Raw genomic sequence first — 24,185 nt, forward strand, 5'->3', positions numbered from 1 at the left:
TTCCTCCATCCCCACCCCCTCATTCCTCCAGCTTGTAGCTTTTTCGTACCTCACATAGATTCTAAGCTTCCACATGGAGCTTGATATAGGAAAGATGCTTATTTCAGCCATCTGCTTGGTGCCATGGAAATGCCTCCTTTGCTTTAGGAATAAAAGCAATGAGATAAGCCTGGGAGTTTCTGAGCCAGCATTTTGGTTCCTCTCTATATGACTGCTTATTGAATAGGGAGGAATACATCCAAATTAATTTCAAGTCTCATGTGTTGTTTTGTTTCAGACCAGGATTCAGGAAAAGTGATCTGAATATGTTTTGGTTCATGTGATGCTTCACTGGCAGTGTATGCAGGCTATTGGAATGTGCCACCTTTTGTAGAGTTTGAGTAAAAGCTGAAGTTAGAAGGGATTTTGTGTGGAAGCAAAGTGGTATAAGGGGAAAGAGTGACTATTTCAGCTGCCCAAGGCTGGAGTGCTTGGTATTAACCTCATAATGCCTTCAACAAAAATCATTTACCAAATTCTCCTTTCAGTCTAACTTCTGCTTCAGTGTGCAGCAAAGGCAACATCTGATGGTACAACATCATTCTTTGTTATATACACAAGTTTATTACCATCACAAACACCAGGGCTCTAATTTCACAGAAGTGTAAAGCTGGCATCCTTCCCCCAGCCCTCTCCACTTGAAGGGCTCCCAATCTGATCACAGCTTGATTGTCCCATTGATTCCTGTCTAAGTCCTTTACCTCAGCCTCTCCAGCCTCCTGCTTGCAGAAACACCTCTGCTGGGGGCAGGAGAGGAGCCTCCTACAAGCCAGAGTGGATGCCATGAAGCAGTGGCTTCATCCACTTCAGCAGCTCTGCTGTGAGTTCAGAGCTGCACTCAGGATTACCCAGCAGCTGTTGAGGACTGGTGTGTCTGCAGGGGAGCTGCCTCTGAGGCAGGGGCTACTTCACTGCTGCTCTAAGGCAGCAAACAAGCAGCTCTTGGATGGCTGAGACAGACAAGTCCAGTGCCTGGAGGCATTCAGGAAATCTCCAGCTCTGCATGGACTGAATATGAGCATTCCCCCGCAACTGGAGCAGGTGCAGCAGTCAGAGAGCCAATCTCTACTGTCCCCACATCACAGCAGAAAGGGAACAAAAGCCTTCACCTGTTCTCATCTTCCTTTTCATTGTGTGCTTTTGCTGAGTCTTGGAGACGGGAGGAAAGGAGCTTGAACTTTTGTGCTGTCTAAGCTTCTAAAGCTGGAAAATCAGCCTGTTAACTTCAAAGCCTGCAAAACAGAGTGTTCCTGCTCTGAATGTCAGGCAGCAAGCCACTCAGGTGTTCCTGATGGTAGAGACTGGAAAATTACACCCTGGGGGAAAAACCCTGGGTTAAATCCAACCTGCAACATGTAGAAAACCTTAGTGTGACTTCACCAAGAGACTGGTGGGAGGAAAGAACAGGCTGTGGGTGAGTCCTAGCAGTTCTGGCAAGTAGGTTAAGAACTATTGTGAGAATAAATACATTAATTAGAAATAGATTTGATGGGTTTTATTCTGCATGAGATATTTGTTTTTAATATAGGAGGAAACCTTTCTTCATGAGGGGTATATGAAGCCACCAAATTTTCAGGTGGTACCTCATTGCTCTGCAGTGATGCTGCTTTTGGGAGCCTCCCCTCTGTTTTGGAAAGAAGAGGCCTATAAAATGCTGAAGCCCTTCTTTGCTCCAAGTAACACCAAGGCTTGTTAGAAGTGCTGACAGAGACATGAGAACCAATGAGAGGTCCCAGCAGTCACCTGTGCCCAGGTGGCCAAGAAGGCCAATGGAATCCTGGCTTTATCAGCAATAGTGTGGCCAGCAGGAGCAGGGCAGTGACCCTCCCCCTGTGCTGGGCACTGGTGGGGCCACACCTCAAGTACTGATTTTGGGCCCCCCACCTCAAGAAAAATGGTGAGAGGGAGGTGGTGTCCAGAGAGGGGAATGGAGCTGGGGAAGGGGCTGGAGCACAAGTCCTGTGAGGAGCAGCTGAAGGAGCTGGGGGTGTTTAGCCTGGAGAAAAGGGGGCTCAGGGGGATCTTCTCGCTCTCTACAACTCCCCAAGAGGAGGCTGCAGCTAGGTGGGGGCTGGGCCCTGCTCCCAGATAAAAGGGATGGGACAGGACAGGGGGAAATGGCCTCAAGCAGTGCCAGGGAAGGGTTCAGACTAGATATTAGGAAAAACTTCTTCACCAAAAGGGCGGTCAAGCACAGGAGCAGGCTGCCCAGGGCACTGGTGGAGTCCCCATCCCTGGAGAGTTCAAAAAGCATGCAGATGTGGCACTTGGGGATACAGTTTAGCCATGAGCATCATGGTGGTGCTGGGTTATCACTTGGTCTGGATGGTCTTACAGGTCTTTTCCAGCCTTAATGATTCTGTGATTCTGGTGCTGATTCCAGGCTGGTGTTGGTATTGTCTGAGCAAAACTAGAAGCTTAGGTTTCTTATTTGAAAGTTATTCATACATACAATTTCTGAGCTGGGTTTCTGAACTCTGAAGTGTAGGCATTAAAGGTAAAGGCATCAGAAAAGATATACCCAAATATGCCATGTGAAGAAGGATGTAGGCAACCAAAAACACTTAAAATTACATTTAGAGCCTACTTTATGTTCAAACCAAGCACAATAAAACAAAGATTTGGAGAAAATAGCCCGGGCAGGGAGGAGCTCTTAGCTCCAACACTGTGCAGGTAATTTCCACACATGCAGTCTCCAGAACAGCTTGTTGCTGCTCCTCAGGACCTGGGAAAGCTCTCATGTAGTGTCCCCATTTCTAACAAATGGCAGCTGCTGTCCCTGAGCTGGAGAAGTGAGAGGGGGTCACTCTAGACCTGGATGAGATACCCAAAACTGTTCTCGGAGATGCATGTAAAGCATCTTCTGTGATGAGAGATCTCCAGGTTTTAGGATGTTTACTTTGGACAGAAATTTCCAGCTTTAGAGCCTTTTATTTTCCTTCCTCATGGGAAGTAGCTTAAATCCATCAGCCATCCATGGCCACAGCTGTCCATGGGCATAACCAGCACGGACCTAAATCATGCTGTCACTGCACACACTGGTGAATGCACAGGATGCTGAATAGCAGCTGATCCATGGTAGCCCTAATGCATTGCAGTAGAGCATTTTTTACTTCCTAAATAGTCCTCAACTTGCAGTTCCCTCAACTATCCTTTTCTGCTATCACTGCATTTTAGGCTATTTCACCAGAGCCGTTGATCAGCTTGGCTCAGAATGTTGGCAATTGGAGAACCTAATGGTCCTCTCTGATTAATTCTGATTCATTCAGTCTGTCCAGAATTGTTCAGGGCATCAGTGGGCATAAAAGGGAAGGGAAATCAAAAAGCTGTAAATGAGGGGCCCGTGGCACAGCTGCCATCTGTCAGCAGATGCACACAGCCCTTGGCACGGCGAGTGGGAAGAGGGGCTGAGGAATGCACAGTCCCTGCTGAGGAAAGAGTGGGGTGCCAGGGATCCTTGGGGAAAGGAGGAGGAAAATCCTCATGAGGGGCAGTATGGAAACACAGGGAGGGAGTTTTTAGATGTACCAGGCCCAGCCTCCCAGAACATGGAAGCCTGAGTCTCCTCATGGTGGGTTGGAAATGTTTGCATCCAGTGATTACAGACAACTATTAGCATAAACAATTCACAAAAAGCAATCTATAATTTTTTTTTTAAATTTTCTGCCATGGAAGAAAGTAGCAGATTCTTTAACCCTGAGACTCAGAACTAAAGTGTTTGCTGAACAAGCTCCATTTGTTTCCAAGGAATTGCTTACAGACTGAATTTGATCCAGACTATTTCCTGCCAGTGAACTAATGAAGAGTCTAACATCCCCAATCTGCTAACATCAGGTTAAACTTAATTATTCATGGATTCTTATCAGTATTTCTTGGGTTTGCATGTTGAAGAGAATTGGTAATGGGATATGGAGCTTTTTCTGTCCAGATTGCTAGCAGGAGCCTGCCCTAGGTTGAAGGGAGCAATCCTTGCTATTTATCTGACTGCTTCCCAGGGCTTTCATTAACTTAATTGCCACTCTCTTCTCAGTTGCTTGGTGAGCTGGTGTATGCTGCAAATTTTAGAATCATGAATTGCTGTTAATGACATCAGTACTTAGCAAAGGAAATGAAAAGATTCTTATCCACAGATTTCTGCAAGGGAAAACAGCCTCAACATCTCCTGCTTGTCTTCCCTGTCAGGCACTGACGTTTCCATATTTGCAGCCAAGGGGATGATGAGGGTCACAAGAGCAAATTATGGCATTAAAAATCTTGGCTGTGCTGCCTCCCAGCACCAGTAATGATGCCATCAGAGGCAGGAAGGAGTGCCCAGTGCCTCCAGAATGGGACTGATCACAGTCTCATTATTGCTATCCTGGGGACTGTGGCTGACTGATTGTAAACTGCTGGTTGCCCCAAAGATCTTAAAGGGCTTTTGAGGAAAAAAAGAAAGTATTGAAGACATTTCTCCAGCTGCTTGTGTTGGAGTCATGGCTTCCCTTAAACTTTCTGCTTTAAACAAAAAGCCCTTGAGTAATAAATATTGTCTATTTGTCTATAAAATCAATGTGGAAAAATTATCTGCATTATATGCTATGAAGAACTATGTCAAAAGAATTGTTTCACCAAATCATGAAAAACTCCAAGGCTCTAGAGACCAGGGACAACACCGGGGAGAGACAAGAAACCTCAGGAACCTGACTACAGAAATGTTAAATATAAGGCATGTTTTCAGGAGCTTTTCTCTTCCAGCTATGCCTGTGTGTCATAGACATCTGTCCAGATGAGGCAAGAATACCTCCAGTTTATTGAACTGCATTAACAGGCACTGCTGTCTGAAAGGCAAAATAAGTATTCAGCATAAAGCATGAGAAGGGTGAAATGTGCTATTCCACAACCATCCCAGTGCAACCTACAAGCAAAATTTTCTCAGCTCTGCTGAGGAAGATGCTGTTGTGATGCCTTGAGGGAAGGTTATAGGAAATATTTTATTACTGTTTTGTGAGACTTGGTTTTCCTGCTTAATTTTATATTGCTCTCTGCCTGAATACATCAAATACTCTGAAGACTTTGTTAAAGACTCAGTCAGGAAGCTGAAAAAAGAGAGATATAAGTGTAAGTAGCCATAGATACACAGCTTCAAATAGCAGATACAGTCCATCAGTGAGGCAGCAACTCTCCCAGTGGCTCTCATGGGACAGCCTTTCAAACTATAAAGTTGGGATCAAAGGAGGCCTAAAAGCAAAACTGCTTAAATAAGAGAGAAGTGAGCAGTCAGACAAAGTTAGTGAGGGTGAATGCAATAGCACAGCAGGCTCAGGTCCAAATGCAGGGACATTGGCACACTGAGCTGTGAGCAGGACAGGCTGCTGCTCCCTTTCACTGCTTTGATTTCATATCCCAGTGAAATAAATCATCATGTGTAGCATAGAAGCTGCCTTGCTCCCACTGCAGAAGATGTACCTGTGACAGGGTCTTGTAAAGGAGTCCTCATGGCTGGTATGGAGGCCAAGAACCAAATCACAAGTGTGTTCTGAGGGAAGAAACATCTTAGCTTAGTGCAGGTGGTTGGTCCTTGAGGAAAAGGAGCACCACAGCCAGTTTGTGAACTGTGAGAAGTGACCCTATGCTGTCTGTAAAATCCCATTGCTCTGCCAGGCACTATTTAAATGCAGGCAAACAAAGAACATTTGGAAGATGGATGAGAGATGAAGCCTTTGAAATTGCCAGCAGTGCAGTTGGTAACAATGTTGTTAGCAATGCTTCTGCTTGATTTACTCAGTGGAACTCACATTTTGGAAATAAATCTGTGTGCTTGATTTATGTTGTTAGTGGCAATGTCATGGCCAGATTTCATTTTGAAGTGGCAAGTTGTAAATCTTAGAAAAGAATAAAGCACACAGTTTTAAATGCAGTTTGCTAGCAGACCTAGAGATAGTGTTGGCAGTGTTGGTTGCTCTTGTTCTCCTGCCTTCCACATCCTGGGTGGTAGTGGCCAACTGCAGAATCTTTCTGCCTCTGCTGCCTGAGCTGCCATCACAGCTGGAAGGTGAAACCTCTGACTGTGTTCCTCAAAATCATCAAACACTGTCTGTGGTAGAGTATGGCATTTCAAGCAAGGCTCTTATGCTAGTGAAATATGACCATTAACACATTCTTGCAGTAACAGTAAAGAAAGCAGTAAAACTGAAAGGACTCAGCATCTGACTAAATGCTCCATTAATGGATCAGGAGTATTGACAATGCCAAGGTCATCACTTGGTTTGCAGTTACACTAATTACCAGCAGGTTTTAAAATATGATATTTTATGTGTCTTGTAGCTGGCAGGCTATTTAGAGAGGGATGATTTGCTAAGTGCTATTCTTTGGGTTTATCCTTCCATGGTTCTGGCTGCTGCCCTCAGTCTGCAACAAAACAATCTCTCACAGGGGTTTGATTTTTCACAGAGGGGTTATTAATGTTTCTGAGGCAGCTGATAGGCCTAGGCAGGCCTCAAGCATTTTAATCTGTTACATGTTTCAGAAGCCATTTTTGAGGCAGCAGTCGAGTGCCAGTGCAGGGCTGGGAGATGGGAACAGAGGTTGGAAGGACAGACAGCCAGGAGCCAAGCCTGCTGGGGCCATGCAAGTGGGGCTGTGTCAGTGGGGTGGATGCTCTGTTCTTTGTTGCTGTGTGTTGAGGAGGGTGGAAAGCCTGTAAATAAGGACACTTTGATTTGGGAAAAGAGATTCAGAAATTATTCTTGAGCTTTAATACAGAGGTTATAGAATCATAGAATGGTTTGGGTTGGAAAGTACCTTAAAGATCATCTCATTCAGCCTCCCTGCCATGGTCAGGACATCTTTCACTAGACCAGATTGCTCAAAGGCCCATACAACATGCTCTTGGAGAGGGCAATTTCTTGCCCTAAAATGCACTTACAGAACCTGCACCTTTAAAAAAGAATCGTTTATTCTTAATACTCCTGTTTCTGGTTTGAAACGCCTTACAGGAAGTGCAACTTTTCTTGAAAATCAGACACTTTAAGGTGCTTCAAAGCCCTTTATATGTTGGGATTTTGCTGTGTAAAAAGAAAAGGCAGCAGGTGACTGATGAGTTTGCAGAATTTGAGTGGGAGGTGTGTGAGAGTGAAGTGGGGAGTGCTGCTGGCTGCACAGTTACAGCTGTGAAGTCATTTGGAGCTTGGCAGTGTCTCAAAGAGCCTGGTTCTTTCAGAGCTGACAGAGTGGTATCCCAAAGTGGACAGAAGCCAGCCACAAAATGAGTTAACTTCTTCCTCAGCTCATTAAATGAGTTGCCCAGTGAAGAATGAAGTCTGGGTTCACACGTAGGTACCTGTGCTGTCACAGAAATGGTATGAGGCTGACAGACCTTGATTTCCTCATTTGTTGCTTTGGTTTGAAATTCTGTACAAGAAATGTTGCTGTATCCCCTCATTTGGTGGGGAGGGGATCTGTGGTGGGCACCCTGCAAACCAGAGGAGTGCCAGCTGCAGGAGGCAGCTTTCCCTGCCTCTGGCTCTTTACAGGTGCTTTCCCTGATGCCAGCATGGATCAGACCCAGGTCAGTCTGCTCCAGATTGGGAAGCATTGCCCCAGTAATTAGAAATTGCTAAAATAACAAGGTGCTGCAATGCCTGAGTAGTGGAAGAAGGCAGGCACTATGCAGAGAAGTGTGAGTCAGGGAGGAGGCCAGCTCTGGGCTGCTGTGATCTTCCCACAAGTGCTGCAGCCTGTGGCAGTGAGGGAGGAGTGGGAGCCAGGAGGGCAGGAATCACCTGCTTTCCCATCAGGTGAGTCTGTGTGCCTGGCTTCATGCTCCCAGGACACTCTGAGCAGGGCTTCTAGATTCTCTGACAATAGTATTGTTTTCCTCATCCCATAAAGGTCTTTTTTCAGGTATTAGAAGTTGTGAATTTTTTGCCTGATCTACCTGATGTGTGCTGCTGTTTCCAGGTGAAATGTCTGATGTAGTTCTGATTGTTGAGGTGCTGGCCTGTCACATCCCTTCAGTGTCCAAGCTGAAGTAAAGAAGAAGTAAATAGTCAATGTCAGCTGTCATGGAATGAAATAATTGGTTGCACAGCAATAAAGAGTTTTTAAAGGAATATTTATCTTAGTATTATGGCTTCTTCTTAGCTTAACTTCCAGATCAGAAAGATTTATGAAATCTTGTTCTTTGTACCTGCCTACTTGCCTCTCCCTTTGAATACTTCTACATCTATTAGCCAGGTTTAGCCTAACTTGACATAGTGAGAGAGGCCTCAGAAAATACAGCCTTTATTTAAAGGTTTTATTAAACTAGGTAGAGACAGGCAGTGTAATGGGCTCCATGGGGGGAAAAAGGCTGGAAAAGAAACTTCAATTTAATTGAAAATCAGAAAAGCTGCACTGCTGGCAGGTAAACATCTTAGCAAAAGCAGTTGATTAACAAGGTCCCAGAAAAGAAGGCTTTGTTACAGTGCTTGAATTATGACTTCATATGCAAATCAGAGAGGGGGAAAACCTGTTTGTTAAGCAGCAATGCTTTTATAAGCTATAATGTAGTAGTAAATAAAACGTGAGAAAATGGCAAAAATTTAATGATGAGCTATTTTCCCATGCTTTTGGAAAATCTAATTGTTTTCGAGATTCACTGTGGGATTTTTAGGTAACTGTGCAAGTGCTGTAGACCCCCACTTCTCACCCTCCTCACTGCACCAGATGGGGGAATTAATGCAAAGGGACACCAGTATTTCCTGGGTTATCACAGTCATTTGACCAGAGAATCTGACTCAGAGCATTCAATATTTCTGTGAAAAATTACTGAGTCCCAGCCAGCACCTCTATGTGATTAATTCAATCCAACACCAGAGATGGAGTGCTACAGATAAACTAATGCCTTTCTTTGCATCACTGCGCTGCCTGAGAGTGTCACTGAGCCTTTCTGCACTTGTACTAATGAGAACAAAAACTGAAACTGAGGGGTTGGGAGGGGGTGTCTTGTTGTTGTTTCCTTTTTTTTGAGCAAAGCTTCCCGAAGTCATCAGTCAAAAGAAATTAATTTTAGGGAATTCACACATTTGCAGCACAGAATCCTGCAGTGAGACAGGCTCAATTCCTTGTTCCACAGGCTCTCCTGGGGATGCTCCAGTGGCTCAGCAGGAAAGCATTCCACCTGGAGAGAAAAACTCATAAAATGCATTTCTGAGATGTAACAGCCAAAGATGTCTTTGTTCAGGCTGCTGTGAAACGTTGCCTGTGCCTGGGCTGCTGTTGCACACAGAGGCTTCCCACTAGATGGCCCTGCACATCCAACATTGGAAGTGTGTCCATGAGCACACGGAAATAAATTCTTGGCTCTGAATTTCACTGAGTGTTGACAACAAACCAGCTTTTCCACAATCTGCACAGAGCAAGCTCAAGTCATCTAAAGTCCTGAAACTGGGCAGCCTTCCTACATTAAAATACCATGAGTTTTTTTTTACTGTCAGCCTGTACCCTGAATATATATATGCTTAAAATCCTGCCTTCTCCTATGTGGGAGACAAAAAGTGACTGTTAAATGTGCTTTTCATCCCCATATAACAATTGAGACCTGAGACTTTAGGCTGTGAGACCCTCATGTATGTGTACATGAACAAAAGAGAGAGCAGTGATATTCCATCCTGCTCAGTTGGCTTCTTGCACCTGTTCTGCTTAAAATATTTACATCTGGCAGCGTTTCCTAGAGTGGAAAAACACAGAATTAGACTTTCAGGGGATGTAAACTAGCATTATTAACATTTAAAGAACTGCAATAAACAACCTCAGTGTTGATCAAGGAATTTTGTGAGAGATCTTTTCTGATTCGGATTCAGCCTATGACAGGCCCACAGGAGGCTGGTTTTGGAGGCATCTTCCTTGGAGTGTGCCAGAGAATACTTCCTTGTGTTTGCTCCTCCAAGACCCTGCTGTTTGTCCAAATTACACCTTCCTTGCATTTTGCTGATGCTGCCTAGCATTAAATTGCTGGATGCTTGACACAAGTCTCATCTTCCTGCCACGAGCCCTGAGCTGCCTTTTCAGTGCTCCTTATTCCCAGAGGACAACTCACAGCCCATTAGGGGCTCACAACCACTACAAAGCTGGCTACAGCCTGAGGGGGGTGTGTAGCACAGAATGTCTAATTCTGCTGCTCTGCGGGTGCTTACAAAGGGAATTGCACTAAGGAGCTGACCAGGAGTTCATGTGAAACGGGTCCTTGTGCTGACTTGGTGCTTTGTGCACAAATGGCAACTCACAGCACCCGCAGCAATCACACAGCAATTTAAGAGATGAAAACAGGCCTGAGGAAGAGACAGAGGCTGAGGTGTTGCAGGTTTGGATGGACATGAAAGCAAAAGCCTTCCTTCTCATTTGTGAGGTGACCTGTAGACTTCAGGTCTTAAATGGCTGCAAAATATGAAATAGGTTCAGGCCAATTTGAAGTAATGAGTTGCTTGGCAGGAAAAGGGCAAACAGTCGTGTGGGGTACCACCAAGTGCAGCTGGCAATGAGGAAATTAAAACTGCTTTTACGTGTGGTTGGCATTCAAGCTGTGCTCAGTGGGGTTAAAAGTTGAAATTAAGTGATCATGACTAAGACAAACAGAAGAAGAAAACATAACCTAAAGTGTGCCTTTGTGAGTAGGCAGAACTGGGAGGGAAAGTAGCATTCACTGGGAAGGAAATGCAGCAGGTTAACAAGAATGAGAGCAAATATTGCTGTGGGCCCTGGTGAGTGCTCTGTGTTTCACTACATTGCCTTCAAGGGGCTGGAATCAGCTTTCCTTGCTGAGAAAGGTGGTGTTGCTAAATGGTATTATGATAACGTAATGAGAAATCAGAGCAGCTAAGTCTTGACAAGGCATCCATCTCAAGTTAATTAAAATAGAGAAGTGATCCCATGGTGCCAAGGGAAATAGTAAAAGCACAGATGGGGAGATTTGATTGCTTACTGAGGATTAGTGTGAGTAGTGCAGGGGTCTTAAAAGGACAAAGGGACAATCTGGACAACCTCAAGGCTGGAAACAGAAGCTGAGAATAGATGCAGGCATGTGAATTGCAGACAGAATAATTTTAAGTGCTTCTACTGGTGTGGATTTGTGAAGGGAAAGGCAAGCTTTAGGGTTAACCCAACATTTGTAATTATGGAGTTGGGTCTGTGGTGAAGTGTACTTGTACAGAGTCTTGGCTTGTCATAACAAATGTCAGCACACTCATGCTGTAGCAGTGCCAAATCCAGGCCAGGTCTGTTAAACAAACCACAAATTGTGCCCAGTCCAAGCCAGGCTGGCCTGTCCATTTCAGTGTTTCCAGATAGATGTGGTTCCAAGAGCACCTCAGCACACCAAGGTGCCAGGCACAGCTCTGCTGGGGCCCAGCAGCCAGAGGGTTTGTGCTCTGGCCTGCAGGGGGAATGCAGGTAGCAGGGGACAGGTGAGAGTGGCTTTCCTGTGCCACTGCCAGCAGCCATGACCCACCCATGTCCAGTCCCACAAGGGATCAGAGTGCAGAAATGGAACTGGATCAGCTGGAGGTGCCTTCCATGCTCTGCCTGCTCAGAGCACACTGAATTACACAGCCACAATTTCTGTCTCCTCCTCTGTGCATCCTCTCATGGTTGGGCTGGTTCCTGCACAGATTGCAGGGCACAGTACATGGGGTATTGCATTGCTGCTGTTGTTATTGCACTGCATGGAGACACGGGAGGCCTGGGCTGATCAGCTCCTAGGATGGGATTGCACAGAAAAGCCCTTCCCTCCACCACCCCCTCCACCCAAAATAATCCCCAAGACCCAACCAAGGAAAAGATCAGAGCAGCAATGGTATTTCCATGAGAAGAGGAAAGGTATAGTCTGGTGGCAGGAAAAAGGGAAATTCCAGAGCAGATAAAAATGCATACAAATTTCTAGATTAGGAGGGGTCTTCTGAAAAATAAATAAGGTACACGAGTGTGGGAACATGTTTCTTCCCAGTGTTCAGCTGATTAGATGCTGCTTAAGCTCTGGAGGTCTCTCCATCAGGCTGGAGGTCTTCTTGTGCCTAAAAAAGGAACAGAGGCTGCTTATTCCTAAGACTACTATATTAATTGAAAACAAAATCAGTAAATTACTCAGTAGTTCAGAGCAGCTTTTCTTGGGCCATTTGCTGAAATCAGTCCCAATTATGCATAAATTATCAGAGAAGGTGGTCATTTATAGCATGCTAAAAACAGAAAGGACAGCATGAAGGGTGGGTAGGAGGAGCTGACTCTCTTCCAGTTCATTTACAAAAACAAATCCCTTTTTATAATTCTATATCCCTGCAGACACCCTGTGAGGCTCCAAGGACCCCATTTTGAGTCTGACAAAGAGGGAGTTAACTCACTGCAAGCTGTTCTCCAAGAGGCTGAAAGGCTTTGCCTGCTGCAGAAGAAAGTCCCCAAGCTGGTGTTTATTGATGGTTAATAATGGGACAGACTTCTCTCTATTTTGGGAACAGAAAGAGAGGGCTTGGAATCTTGCCAGTAAACAGCTTGGGGTGTATCCTCAAGGGCCCCTGCCTTCCTCTGGTCTGTCCTTCCATGCCTTTCTCTCCCTTCAGGGCTGGGGTCTCTGCTTCTGTGCTGCTTTTGGCAGTGTCAAGGTGAGACACTGGCTGTGAAACAGAGTGCAGACCACGGGGCAGGCAGCTCCTGTGTCAGCCCAAGCACACAGCTGGGGTTCAAGAGCTCCTGACCTGTGTGAAAAGCCTGTATTCGTTGCTGAAAGAACTGGGGTTGTCCAGCCTGGAGAAGAGAAGGCTCCAGGAAGACCCTATAAATCCTCCCAGCGTCCAGAGGAATTCAAAGTGGAATTTTGGACAGTGATGTGCAGGACAGGGCCCTGAGCAACCTGGTCTGGTGGAAGGCGTCCCTGCCTATGGCAGGGGGGTTAGATAGATGGTCTTGAAGGTTCCTTCCAACCCAAACCATTCTTTGATTCTGTGAGACTGGTGGTGCAGATTTGAGGCTGTGGGAGCAGGGGGGCTCCCCTTAGACTGACCCCTCAGCCTCCCAGGCTGCCAAGAGCAGAAACAGCCCAGACATGTGATGGCTTCAACTAAAAGTGGGGCTCGGTGCTGCACATCAGAAACTGCCTCACAGAGGGTCTGAAGAGGTTCACAAACAGGCATTGTGGGAGACTACCAGGGCAGAGAGCTGGGGATGACAAGAGGTACTGTGTGTCTCATTTCCACCATCATTCCAACCTCCAATAGCAGGCAGGGAGAGAAATAAGTAGAGAAGCGGTCTCAGCTTAGGAATTGATGTGGAAGAAATTGGCGTGATGCTTGGCAGGAAATGAAGAGGCACAAGTGGCAGGGGTTGAGGTGGTGTCCTGGGGGATGGCACACATAATTCCACAGCTGTGGATGGCACACATAATTCCCTCTGTGCTGGAGCTGGCACTGATGTCCCTGTGCTGGTTTGAACACAGCTCAGGCAAGATCTAAATTCATGAGACTGTTATGGGCTTCCCAGGAAAAGCAGGTGTTTGAAAGGGAGAGGGGTCCTGGGGTAGCTGGTATCAGGGTGACCACCAGAACATCTGATGGTGGCAGTGCTTCCAGGAATGGGAGCTGCACAGGAGTGTGTGCCCCTGAACAGCCCCAGAGCATCACTGCAGGGCTTCAGCGAGAGACTGGGGCACTTCTGATGTGGTTCAGCTCACAGCTTGTTAAACTGGCTCATTAAAAAGGGTTGCTAATTCATTGAAGTTTTCTTCCTGTATATGTTGCCTTGAAGATTTTGTGATCTCTAGCAGTTCTGTGCATGTTTGTATTTCCTTTAGTTGCTATCCGTTGTGCTGGGCTGGCATTGAAATGTTTTCTTTGGAGCAAGAGACTGCTGCTTTCTGGGAGGAAAAAACAGATCAATTAAAAGGACCTAGGAATTCCTAAGAAAATGCTGAGAATGGATTAGAAAAATAGTCTGGTTTCTAGTCACCCCAGTAGCTATAAATGTAATGAACTCTTGCAAGACAAACATTTGTCTGTGAACAGCTGAGCTACCTCTGAGATACCTGGAGACAGCTGGGAGCTGCTTTTGGCTCCAGGACCTGCTTAGGATAATAGTAAAGGAAAAGAGAGGATCTCTTCTCTGGTGCTTCTCATGAATACCTTTTAATGAGCAGGAATTTGGATTGGAGAAGAAAGAAACAAATAATTAAACTAGAAATGAAATTAACTGTGTATTTTAGTGAAGATCTCAGCTTGCTGTTCTGTCCATGGTTCAAACTCTCCCTGTTGTGAGCTGTAACTCTGCCAGCTTGGTGAGAAGTTCTGGGCATACCAGGGGGTGATGTGCCCTCCTCTTTGTGCCTGTGGAGGTCACCAGCAGAGTAAGACTGATGTGGGCTTACATAACAGTAGTAAAGTGACATCTTTCTCTCCCCCCTGCACTCCACCCCTCAAAAAAAATCTTTTAAAACATCTCTTTTTTTAATAAGTTTGGGACATTTGTGTTTGTACTCCTACCCTAACAGTGTTTTCCTATCATAAAGTCTGACCCTCCAGTGTGAGAGGACAGGGAATTGCTATGGAAATGAGTGGGAGCAGTACAAAGCCATTGTTAGAACAACAAGGCAGAGACAGGCCTCATGTGGAGAAAATCTCATTTTTAAGCACCTGTGCTGGATAAATAACAAAGGAGCTGCTGGGAAGGGACAACAGAGCTGGTGAATGGCACTGTGTGTGCAGCCCAGGGCATGTTCCCTGCTTGGCTAATAAGGGACTGTGACTATTCAGCACATGCTGGCAGTTAATCTCTGTGCCATATGGCAGCTGTGCCTGGCACCTGCTTCCATCAGTGTGAGATAAGGTCAGCATCTCCCTGTGGGCACAGTTATTGCAGACAATCAACGTTGCTTCAGTGTCTTTGCCACCTGGGAGCCACTGCCATTCCCAGGTACAGTGCTGGGAACTGGCAAGGAGCATCTTGACTTTGGCATTGAGGCTCCTTCCTGCCCAGGATGGTGCTGTGCCCTGTGCTGCTCTGTGCCATGGACACTCATTCTCATCAAAAGGCATCAATAGGAAGACATTTCATGTATTTTCTTCTTGGGCTTTAGCTGCTCAGAGTGACCCCAAGATGTGTTAGAAAGTCTCTTTTCCCAGCCTGGCAGTCAAAGGAGTCAGAGCTCTTCATTTCTCAGTCTCAAGGTTGTTTATTGTATCTTATCTATAAAATTCTTTCTCCTGTCCTGCCAAGGTCCACTCAGCAGGACAGACAGAGGCACTCTGCCTGCCCCCAAGGGGGTGTTATCTTTTTATACTAAAAACTACCTGTACAATATTTACAGTTACTTTCCAATACCCATCACCTGTGTTAGACAGTGAGCTTCTTCTCTAAACCAATCTAAAAGTGCCACCATCACAGCAGAAGATGGAGGCCAAGAAGAAGAAGGAGAAAGACTGGACATGCCCAAATTCCTCCATCTTGCCCCCTGAACCCCCATTCTAAAAACCCTATAAAATCTATTTTTCACCCCATGACAAACTGATTATTATTCTGCTTAGACTTTCATGGCTTGCAGATCCTCATATAAAGTTGGTAATTTCCTCCATGGGTCATAACCAAAATCACAGGTGTCTTGGGCTCTGTGCCAGGGTCTCTGAACCCCCAAGCAGGGGTCCTGGCAATCCAGGACAGCCAGAGGGATGTCCTGAATTCCGACATTTTCTTTCACACTGCGTTTTTCCTGCCTCTTCTGTTTCAACTCCACTTCTAGAGTGTTTCCTTCCATCTTGATTCCTATGCTACCTTTGCCCCAGGTTGTACAGTCAGGTGAGCACTTCCCAGCTGCCAGGGAGGAGCTGTGGCTGTGCACCTGTGGCTGATCCCTGTCAGCCTGTAAGGGCCAACCTGTCTCTGCCACCCCTTCTAATTCCAGCTCTGCTTTGGTATTTCATTCTAACTTGCACCCAACACTCTGCAGCCATCTGTACCCCTTCTCAGCAAGCCATCCTTCAAGGAGCTACCACGCTACACCTCTCCTGTGCTTTTTACATGAGACAAAACATAGTAAGACAGGGATGGAGCCAGATAACTTCTGCTTTGCCTGCCTGCAGCAGCCCTTCCTAGGTGATGCTGGAGATCATTGCAGGTGAGACAGGAGAGGAACATAAAACTTCTGGTGCCAGCCACCACCAGAAAGACAGCCTGAGATAGATGGATGCTCTAAGGAGTTTGGTGGATGTACCTCCCCCATTTGAGAAGCTTTCTCTCAGGACATGGAGCTTTCTTCTGTCTTAAAGGACGAGTCAAGGAGTTACAAATTCAGATATGTATTTCTAGTTCTGCTCATCACTCTGTGTGGTACTGAAAATTGGTTTAATCTCTTCTTATAGCTGCTAAATACTCAGATAAGAATGATGTTATTGTTCTTTTTCTAAAGGATTTAGATTTCTGCAGATAACTCCTGTTAGCACCAGTGTAGTTGTATAGTGTTCAAAATTTAAGCAAGATTTCTCCTTATAAATTGAACTGCTTCAGGAAAGAAGTTAATATTTTACAAATAAGCCTTATTTAGTAGGCTATTTGTCCTGTTTCACAGATGCATTGCTATGAGAAGTAGGCAGGCAGGAGAGATCATTAAACTGAAGGAACAGTCTAGGATGGCTTCTCTTGGAGTCCTGTATGTCCATAAATGACCATGAAAAGTAGCAGTTGTTTGCTATAAACTTCAGGTCACATCTGCAGCTTGTCAAAGGAAAACATGTTTGTGTGTCCTTTCAGCACAAAAGAGGAAAACCTGTCTTTCTCTGCCTTGCCAGGCTTGGGGAATGAAAATGGGTGAGTTCTGCTTGCTGCAGCTCGCAGCAGTCAGGGCCATGCAGTGACCTGCAGGAAAGCAGGAGTTGTCTGGGACTTACCCTGTTACTTCTCTAAACTTTATTGAAATATTTGTCAAATATTTAGGAATTCTGTTCTTCTGACATCCAGCTTATTTCTCAATATTGCACCTGCAGGGCCAATTTGATACAAAATTTATTTTGACTTTGTCATCACCATGGCTTGATGGTATTTGGAATTAGCAAAAGTGATGTAGGGATTTAATGCTGAGTCCTCCCAGTCTCTCTCCATGTCCTCTTTTGTTTGGGAGCCTTATTAAAATGCCTTCAAACCAGCACTTTCTAATCCTGTTTTCTTTTGTTCCATGTTCCTTTGACCTTTCAAAACATTGAAATCTGAGCTTAGTTTTCACACCCATTTCTTTACTTCCTTAACTTTAATAATTGCTCTGCCTGATTTGTGAACTTTGTACAGATACAAGAGCAGTGTGTACGTCTCTTATCTACAGCAAATAACAAGCAAAGCACTGAACAATCCTTCTGGAGCCACGTGGGGACAGATAGCTGAAGCATGGACAAGCTGTACCTCTCCCTGTGGCTTGCAGAAAAGTTTAGAGGAAATCTTAAAGGTGTAGCAAAGTCTTCTAATTGACTTTCTATTTAAAGAAGAAAAAGGGAAGGCTCAGCCAGAAAAACACCACAGTTAAACTGCTTGGATTACTTTCTTCACTGACAGCAGCAGCTCATTTGCCCAGAGTGAGAATATGGATACAGGCATATGGTTCTTCCTGCCTTTCTGGGAGGAGCTGGCCTGCTCATGGGTACTTGGCTGCTCATGACTGGGAAAGCTTCACCAGCAAGGGAGGCACCTTCTGGTCCTACATAAGCCTAGAAGGGGCAGGGGGCATTCATGGAAGGAAGCTGCAGAAACTCTAACAGCACATGAAGGCTCCTGAGGCCAAGGGTCTGTTACTAAACATGGCTGGAAATAGACCCACGAAACAACATTCCAGTAAAAATATTGATTTGTTGAACCCAACTGTCTCATCCAAAACACTTCTGTTTGAGGAGATGTGAGGCAGCCTTTCTACCCCACTCTCCCCAGGCCCCTGGCCAGGAGCTGCAGTCTCTGGGGCAGAGCCACAGCCCAGGACAGATTTTTTTAGGCTAGGACATGGTGTGAGTTGCTGGAATAGGCAGCTACATCAAAGACTCTGTGGTCACACTGAGACAGTGACACAATGGCACCCAGCGAGGCTTAGAGGTGAATGTGAGCATTCCTCTGGGTATCCCCTTCTAACACAGGCTCTTGGGATGAAGGGCTGGGGAAATCCTAGCATTATTCTGTTTGCTTCCCTTTCCTGTCTGCTGCTCCCTGTCACAGCAGCAGTGTACCTGTCAACTTGTTGAATCAGTCAGGTAAACTCTGTGCAGTAGGAAGGTTCTCTGTGTGTACATGCAGTTAAGTGTCAGTAAGATTTCTAACCTTTTCTGCTCAGTTTGACAATGCCTGTTTATAGCCAGTAACAAATACAATGTAGTGCAGTCTTTGCAGGAGTTACAGTGCTCAGCATGCAACCTGAGATCTCCCAGACCCATCAGATAATTTGTGGAAGGGGCTAACAGCAGGCCTGTTAGCTAAAGGAGCAAGAAGAAGCTGAGAAACAAGAAGAAGCTGATAAGGAGCTCTCTCCAAGGCTGTAACCAAGGAGACCAAGAGAAGTGAGGAATTGAAGAAAGATAAGAAGAGAACTTTGCAGCTGGATGCAGTATTTTTAGAAAGTTAGTTGAAGTCACTGTAGCTTTTCACCAATAGTGTTATGTTGATTTATTGTGGCCAATAGTTAGGGTAGAAGAAGCATAAACAATTGGAAAGTGTATAAAAGGTAGGCCATGTTCAATAATAAAGAGTTGCCATCTGAAAAAAAAAGTTGGTTTCTTTGTGAAGAAGAAGGAGTCAGTGCTGTGAGGAGCTGCACATGAGAAATCACCAAGAAGGTATGGGAGCTTTGCAATAAGATGGCAACAATAATTAACTAAGCTTTCAGCAGAATGCTTATTGAAGCAGAAATGAGTAAAGTAATTAACAGTGTGTGGTTCAGCTTGCAAATCAATACAGGCTGTATTGAGCCAGAGTAAGAGCCAGAAGAGAGGCTGCTAATACTGTGCTGTCTGCATCAGCAAGATACGTAAAAAGTGCATCCACCTAACATAAATTTACTAGAGAGCATTTAAAAAATCAATAACCAGAGCATTAAGGCCAGGTTTACAGGAAATTTCAAGAGGATCATTCAGGTTGGCACCACAAACTATTGAACACTGAGATGCAATGGCAAAAGGAGCTCAGTTCAGAATCCTCAGGAGTGGTGCTCAGAGCTGCCAGCCCCTTGCAAATGCCCAGATGTGGAAAGGCCCCCTAAGGTCAAGAAAATTAAAGGAGATAACAAGGACAAGAAAATTGTTCTTGTTCCACCTGTTCCACCTGTTTGTTGTTCCACCTGTTCTGGCTGATATCAGTGTGCCAGGACACCAACCTTCCACATTTCTAAATCTAGCACAACTCGACTGAGCAGTTAAAAGCCCCTGTGGAAATCTGAGGGGAGTGGCTTTGGCTGGACCTGCCTAGGCCTGATGGGGTTGAATCTCTCTTCCAGTTATTTGCTATTGTCCACTTTTGTAAAACTGAAGCCCTCCTGCCTTCCTAAGGCCTTTCCAGCAGCCCAGGTGAAAGTGAAGAAGTTCATGCCATAGGGCTGACTCTGCCAGCTGGAGCAGAGGAACAGCTGAGCACAGGACACACAGGGCTCTGAACTTGTGCTGCCTTCTGGGCTCTGTACTATTCTTTGTATGTGGGCTGAAAAGAGAGTCATGAGATCCCTTTGTCATGAGGATGTCAACTGAGTGAGCCTTCAGTCACCCATCTAGAACTGGGTGAGCTTTAAGTTCCCTTCCTACCCAAACCATTCTGTGATTTATTTTTCTATCAGCCAAAGGTGTGCAGCTGATGTGACAATGAGTTATTATTTTTTCACCTGACTCCTAAGCAGTTGGTGGCAAATACAGTCATGATTTTATATGGAAATTAGAGAGTCTGACCATTAATTGGACATCCTTGAAGTGGCAGGAGCTGGGAGGCAGCAAACACCTCCACCATTAACAGAGATCTGAAATTACAGTTGGAGGTGATTTATGCACCTGAATTTTCATTCCCTCCTTTCTATTTTGTGACAAAAGTATAATTCAAAAGTTTTGAGTATACAAAAATATAATCCAAAGTTTTGAGTGCTACTGTCTGCTTAAGGTATTACCTGTGTTGTGACTCAATTATAGATGCAGGGCATGACCCTGACACCAAATGTATAATTGCATCAATATTGCTCACACACTTTTCAGTGGATGCAGGATTGAGTGAGCAAAAATAATCACCTTCTGTTTTGCCTACCCCAGACACCATAGCAACTGAAATGCCCTGCTTAAAATTATCATTGGTTTTTCCTTCTATCTTTTTGTTCCATATGGCACACCCTGACAACTGTCTCAACATCCAGTTCCTTGGGTGCCAGCTATCAGTGTGACAGGAAATGAAGTGTGTACAAGATTTGATGAGTGATGCTGAGTTTCATGAGCTGTCTGTTTCATTACTTGGCATGCCCTGAGGCAGCATGTCCATGGCACAGCAGGACTTTCTGACTTTCTGTGTGAGCTGTGCCCTTGCTCCTGTGGAGGGAAGCTGCACTGCTGTGTGCTGGTAGCATTGGGAAGAAAATTAATACAATAATGCCAGGTTAAGTGAGCCTATTAAAAAAAATCAGCTGTTTTTGGGGGTTTTTTTTGATCACACCATGCCTGGAAGAACTTGAAATGTTCCTTCTTTGCAGTCCAGATCCTTCACAATTCTGTCATTGCACCCCCCGCTCTGATACTGAGATCTGGCATTAAAGCAGCACAGTGCAGCAACAGTGTGTGGGCCAGGAAACCAGGAACCAAGTGGAACCAGGAACCATTTGGTCTCCAAATGGACATTGGAAGTGCCAAATCTGCCCTGGGATATGCTGGTATGGGACAGTGTATGGCACTCATCCCAGACAATGCACAGATTGAGTGGAAGGCTGCAACAGATGAGAATTCAGTATTTGTATATCACACATGAAAAAAGGCAGGGGAAGGTTTATCATTCACAAATAACATGAATTGATTCACTGAACCAAAAATGGTTTTCATCTGCAAATAAGATAATTTCATTCACTAGAGTGATTGTGCTACAGTTTTACAACAGGATTGAGAGCCTTTTTTATTGATCATTTCAAATCAATTGTGTTGTTGCATACAAATTGGTGCAAAACCAACCAATCACATTTATGACTCTTCTACATCAGTACACGTGGAATGTTGATCTGTATCATCGTGTATTTGTTTGATCAGGCTAATATTTCATCTGCCTCATTGGACTGATAATATGATGAGAAAAACTCCAATTACTGAAACTGATCGACACATTCACTTCTGTTCAAAGAGCTAGCTGAGGGATTTGGTCTTTTTTAAGCCACCCAGAGATGCATTCTCTTTTCTAATTAGATTTTGCAGAAAGAAATTAAAATCTCCTTTTTAGGCAAAACCATCTTTTGGCTCCACAGAATTCACTTGCAAGTTTGAACTTTCTGTCCTTGAGGAGAGCTGGTAGAATTGGCTACAGAAATCACTTTGCTTCCATGGGCTTTTTGCATCCTCTGCTTCCTTTGCCTTTCTAAGGACTCAGCATAGAAGATCTTGCTTTCTCCAAGTCAGACAATCCTCCCCAAATCCTAAGGAAATGAACTTCCCTGGCTGTGCCTCAGTGAGGAGAGCGAATAGATCTGCATTCCGCCTCAGGGAGACAGAGTTCAACAGTTCCTCAAATTTGGATGACACAACTTTGCTACTTTTGCTGGAGGAATGGTCTCTCACCCCATCAGGCACAAACACGAAGATGTTCTTAATCTCTCCAGTTGTCTGTCTCGTGGCAGGTGTCCTCATCATCCCAACCATCTTATTTGTGATTTTCTCTCGGTTTAAAATCCGCCAGGAAACGAGGTACATGCTGCTGGGAAACGCTCTGCTTTCTGATCTGATCTACCTGTTCTTCTACACCCTGTCAGCTGCTCTCAATGCAGCATGTCTACACCTCCCAAAGGAAGTTTGTGTCCTCCTCTTATTTTTGCTGGCAGTGGCTTACTGTGGGGGCCTGTTCACAGCTGTTGCAATAGTCTTGGACACGTACATTGCTGTTTTGTTTCCTCTGCGCTACATTGCTATTCTGCCTCCCTCACGAACGAAAAAAGTCCTTGTATTACTGTGGATGTGTTCTGCTGCTTTCCCTGGGATTTTCTTCTTGGTGCTATGGTCTACCCACAGCTTTGTGCCCTGTGTCCTGGAAATGTGCTCAGTTCCAGTGATACTAATATTAACTCTGAACAGGACTGATGCTGTGAAGCTCTGTTTCTGGCTTTCTACCACAGTTATCATTCTCTGCCTGTCTGTAATATTTTGTTGCTATGCTATTCTGTATTTTAAAACCAAACACTCGGGTATATGGGGGAGCATCTGCTCCAGAGCAAGTGTAACTTTTGTAATGCACAACACTGTCTTATTTTTTTACTTCTTTCCACTCTTGGCCCTTTTTGTAGAATCATTCTTGTGCATTAATGTTTTCATCAGACCACAGACAGGAATCTTGGTCTCCCTGACAGTCTGCAATGTCCTCATGATTCTTCCTAAAGTTCTGTTCCCTTTTCTGTATGGGCTTCGATACAGAGAGATCTCAGCCTCTCTCAAATCCATTGTCAGGAGGAAGCAGCTTCACCCAGTGTCACCTGCCCCACCACCCTCCTGAGGCAGCACAGAGCACAGTCACAGCACAGGAGCTGTCCTCACCTTGTTATAGGGCAAGACTGATGGAAATCACCCAGCTTCTGAAGTGGAGAGGTGATCAATCCATAGTAAGAAAACATGGGTTCATCACTGCCTCCTTTGTGCCAAAAGGCCACACATCTTTCATCACGACACAGCTGAGAATATAGTGAATGCTACCCTGGATGAAGTTCCAAGCTTTGTTCTGATGTGAAAGCAGGACCTTCTGGAAGAGATATTGAATTAAGGTCATTTTCACCCACCTGTTCCAGATGCCTTTCTGGAGAAAAGAAAATTAAAAATAGATAATGCAAAGCAAAGGAGTAACCACAGGTCTTGTGACAGCATCACCTACAGCAGAGGATCCTTAAGCTAATGTGCTGTAAAAACAACAACCATTTCTTTAACACAGTACATTCTTGCAGGCTTGGCATCCTAAGTCCTGTTCTTGAGAACTTGCACAGAGAGGTGCCTCTGGAAACTGCTGCACTCAAGTGTAACACCATTGCTCAACTTGTGCAGTGTGCTGGTGTATTCGCTGCCTTATGGATTCCATGTGACAATCTGCAAAACACTGGTGCTTTGATAAAATCTCCTCCTGATGGGAAGCCACCTTAGATCAGTGTCTACTGGACAGCCCAGCACATGGCACTGCCAGGCATCACAGAGTGATGGAAGTGCTGCTGGGGGAGGGAGGGCAGGGGCAGCGGGTGCCATTCCCTCCCTGCCGGGTGCGGAGCTGCTGCGCCCGCGGAGCCCAGCGGGGCAGCCCAAGCCCTGAGTCCCTGCTGGGGCGGCTCAGCCTCGGCTGAGCACCAGTGGGTGCTGCAGGAGCCTGGGGCAGCCCAAGCCCTGAGTCCCTGCTGAGGCCCTGCTGGGGTGATTTGGCCGAGGCTGAGCCCAGCGGGGGCTGCAGGAGCCTGGGGCAGCCCAAATCCTGAGTCCCTGCTGGGGCCCTGCTGAGGTGACTTGCCCAGGGCTGAGCCCAGCAGCTGGGGCAGCAGGGCAGGAGCAGAGAGGCGCCAGGCTGGGCACAGGAGCACCCACACTGCAGCTCAGACAGGACCCGGGGCGAGGGACTGAGCCACTTCTGAATCTCTGCCCAGGCAGCTCCCAGTTCTGCCTCACAAAAATCTCCCCCAGCAGCCTGATCTCAGCTTACAGCCACACCATGTCAGAGCTGCTGCTGCGTACCTGCCACCAAAGCCTCGGGAAGGTCAGGAGAGAGGTTGGTGTACTGGGGCAAGAAAAATGAGATCCATTTTAGGTTTTCCAGATCAGCCACCTACCTACAGAAGACATACAAGCGAAACATATGTCTGACCTTTGAAGAAACCAAAATGTCATTAGATATAAACATCTAATGATGTGGGAAATTTAAATAGCTATTCTGTCCCTTGAACTTGAGAAAAGAGTTCTGTATTTCCAAAGATAATATTTTTAGAATTTGTTATGTTTATGTATAAA

General features: G+C 45.5%; 1 protein-coding gene across 1 annotated transcript; it reads left to right on the plus strand.

The window, feature by feature from the left end:
- Window positions 1–21,642: 21,642 nt before the first annotated feature.
- GPR148 (G protein-coupled receptor 148) lies at window positions 21,643–22,701 on the plus strand. Its single transcript, XM_071437023.1, has one exon. It carries the CDS (start codon window positions 21,643–21,645, stop codon window positions 22,699–22,701), a length of 1,059 nt encoding a protein of 352 aa, XP_071293124.1.
- Window positions 22,702–24,185: the final 1,484 nt, after the last annotated feature.

The sequence above is a fragment of the Agelaius tricolor genome, unplaced genomic scaffold (assembly GCF_023055355.1).
Source record: "Agelaius tricolor isolate 1412-34295 unplaced genomic scaffold, bAgeTri1.0.p SCAF_12, whole genome shotgun sequence".
Taxonomy (NCBI): domain Eukaryota; kingdom Metazoa; phylum Chordata; class Aves; order Passeriformes; family Icteridae; genus Agelaius; species Agelaius tricolor.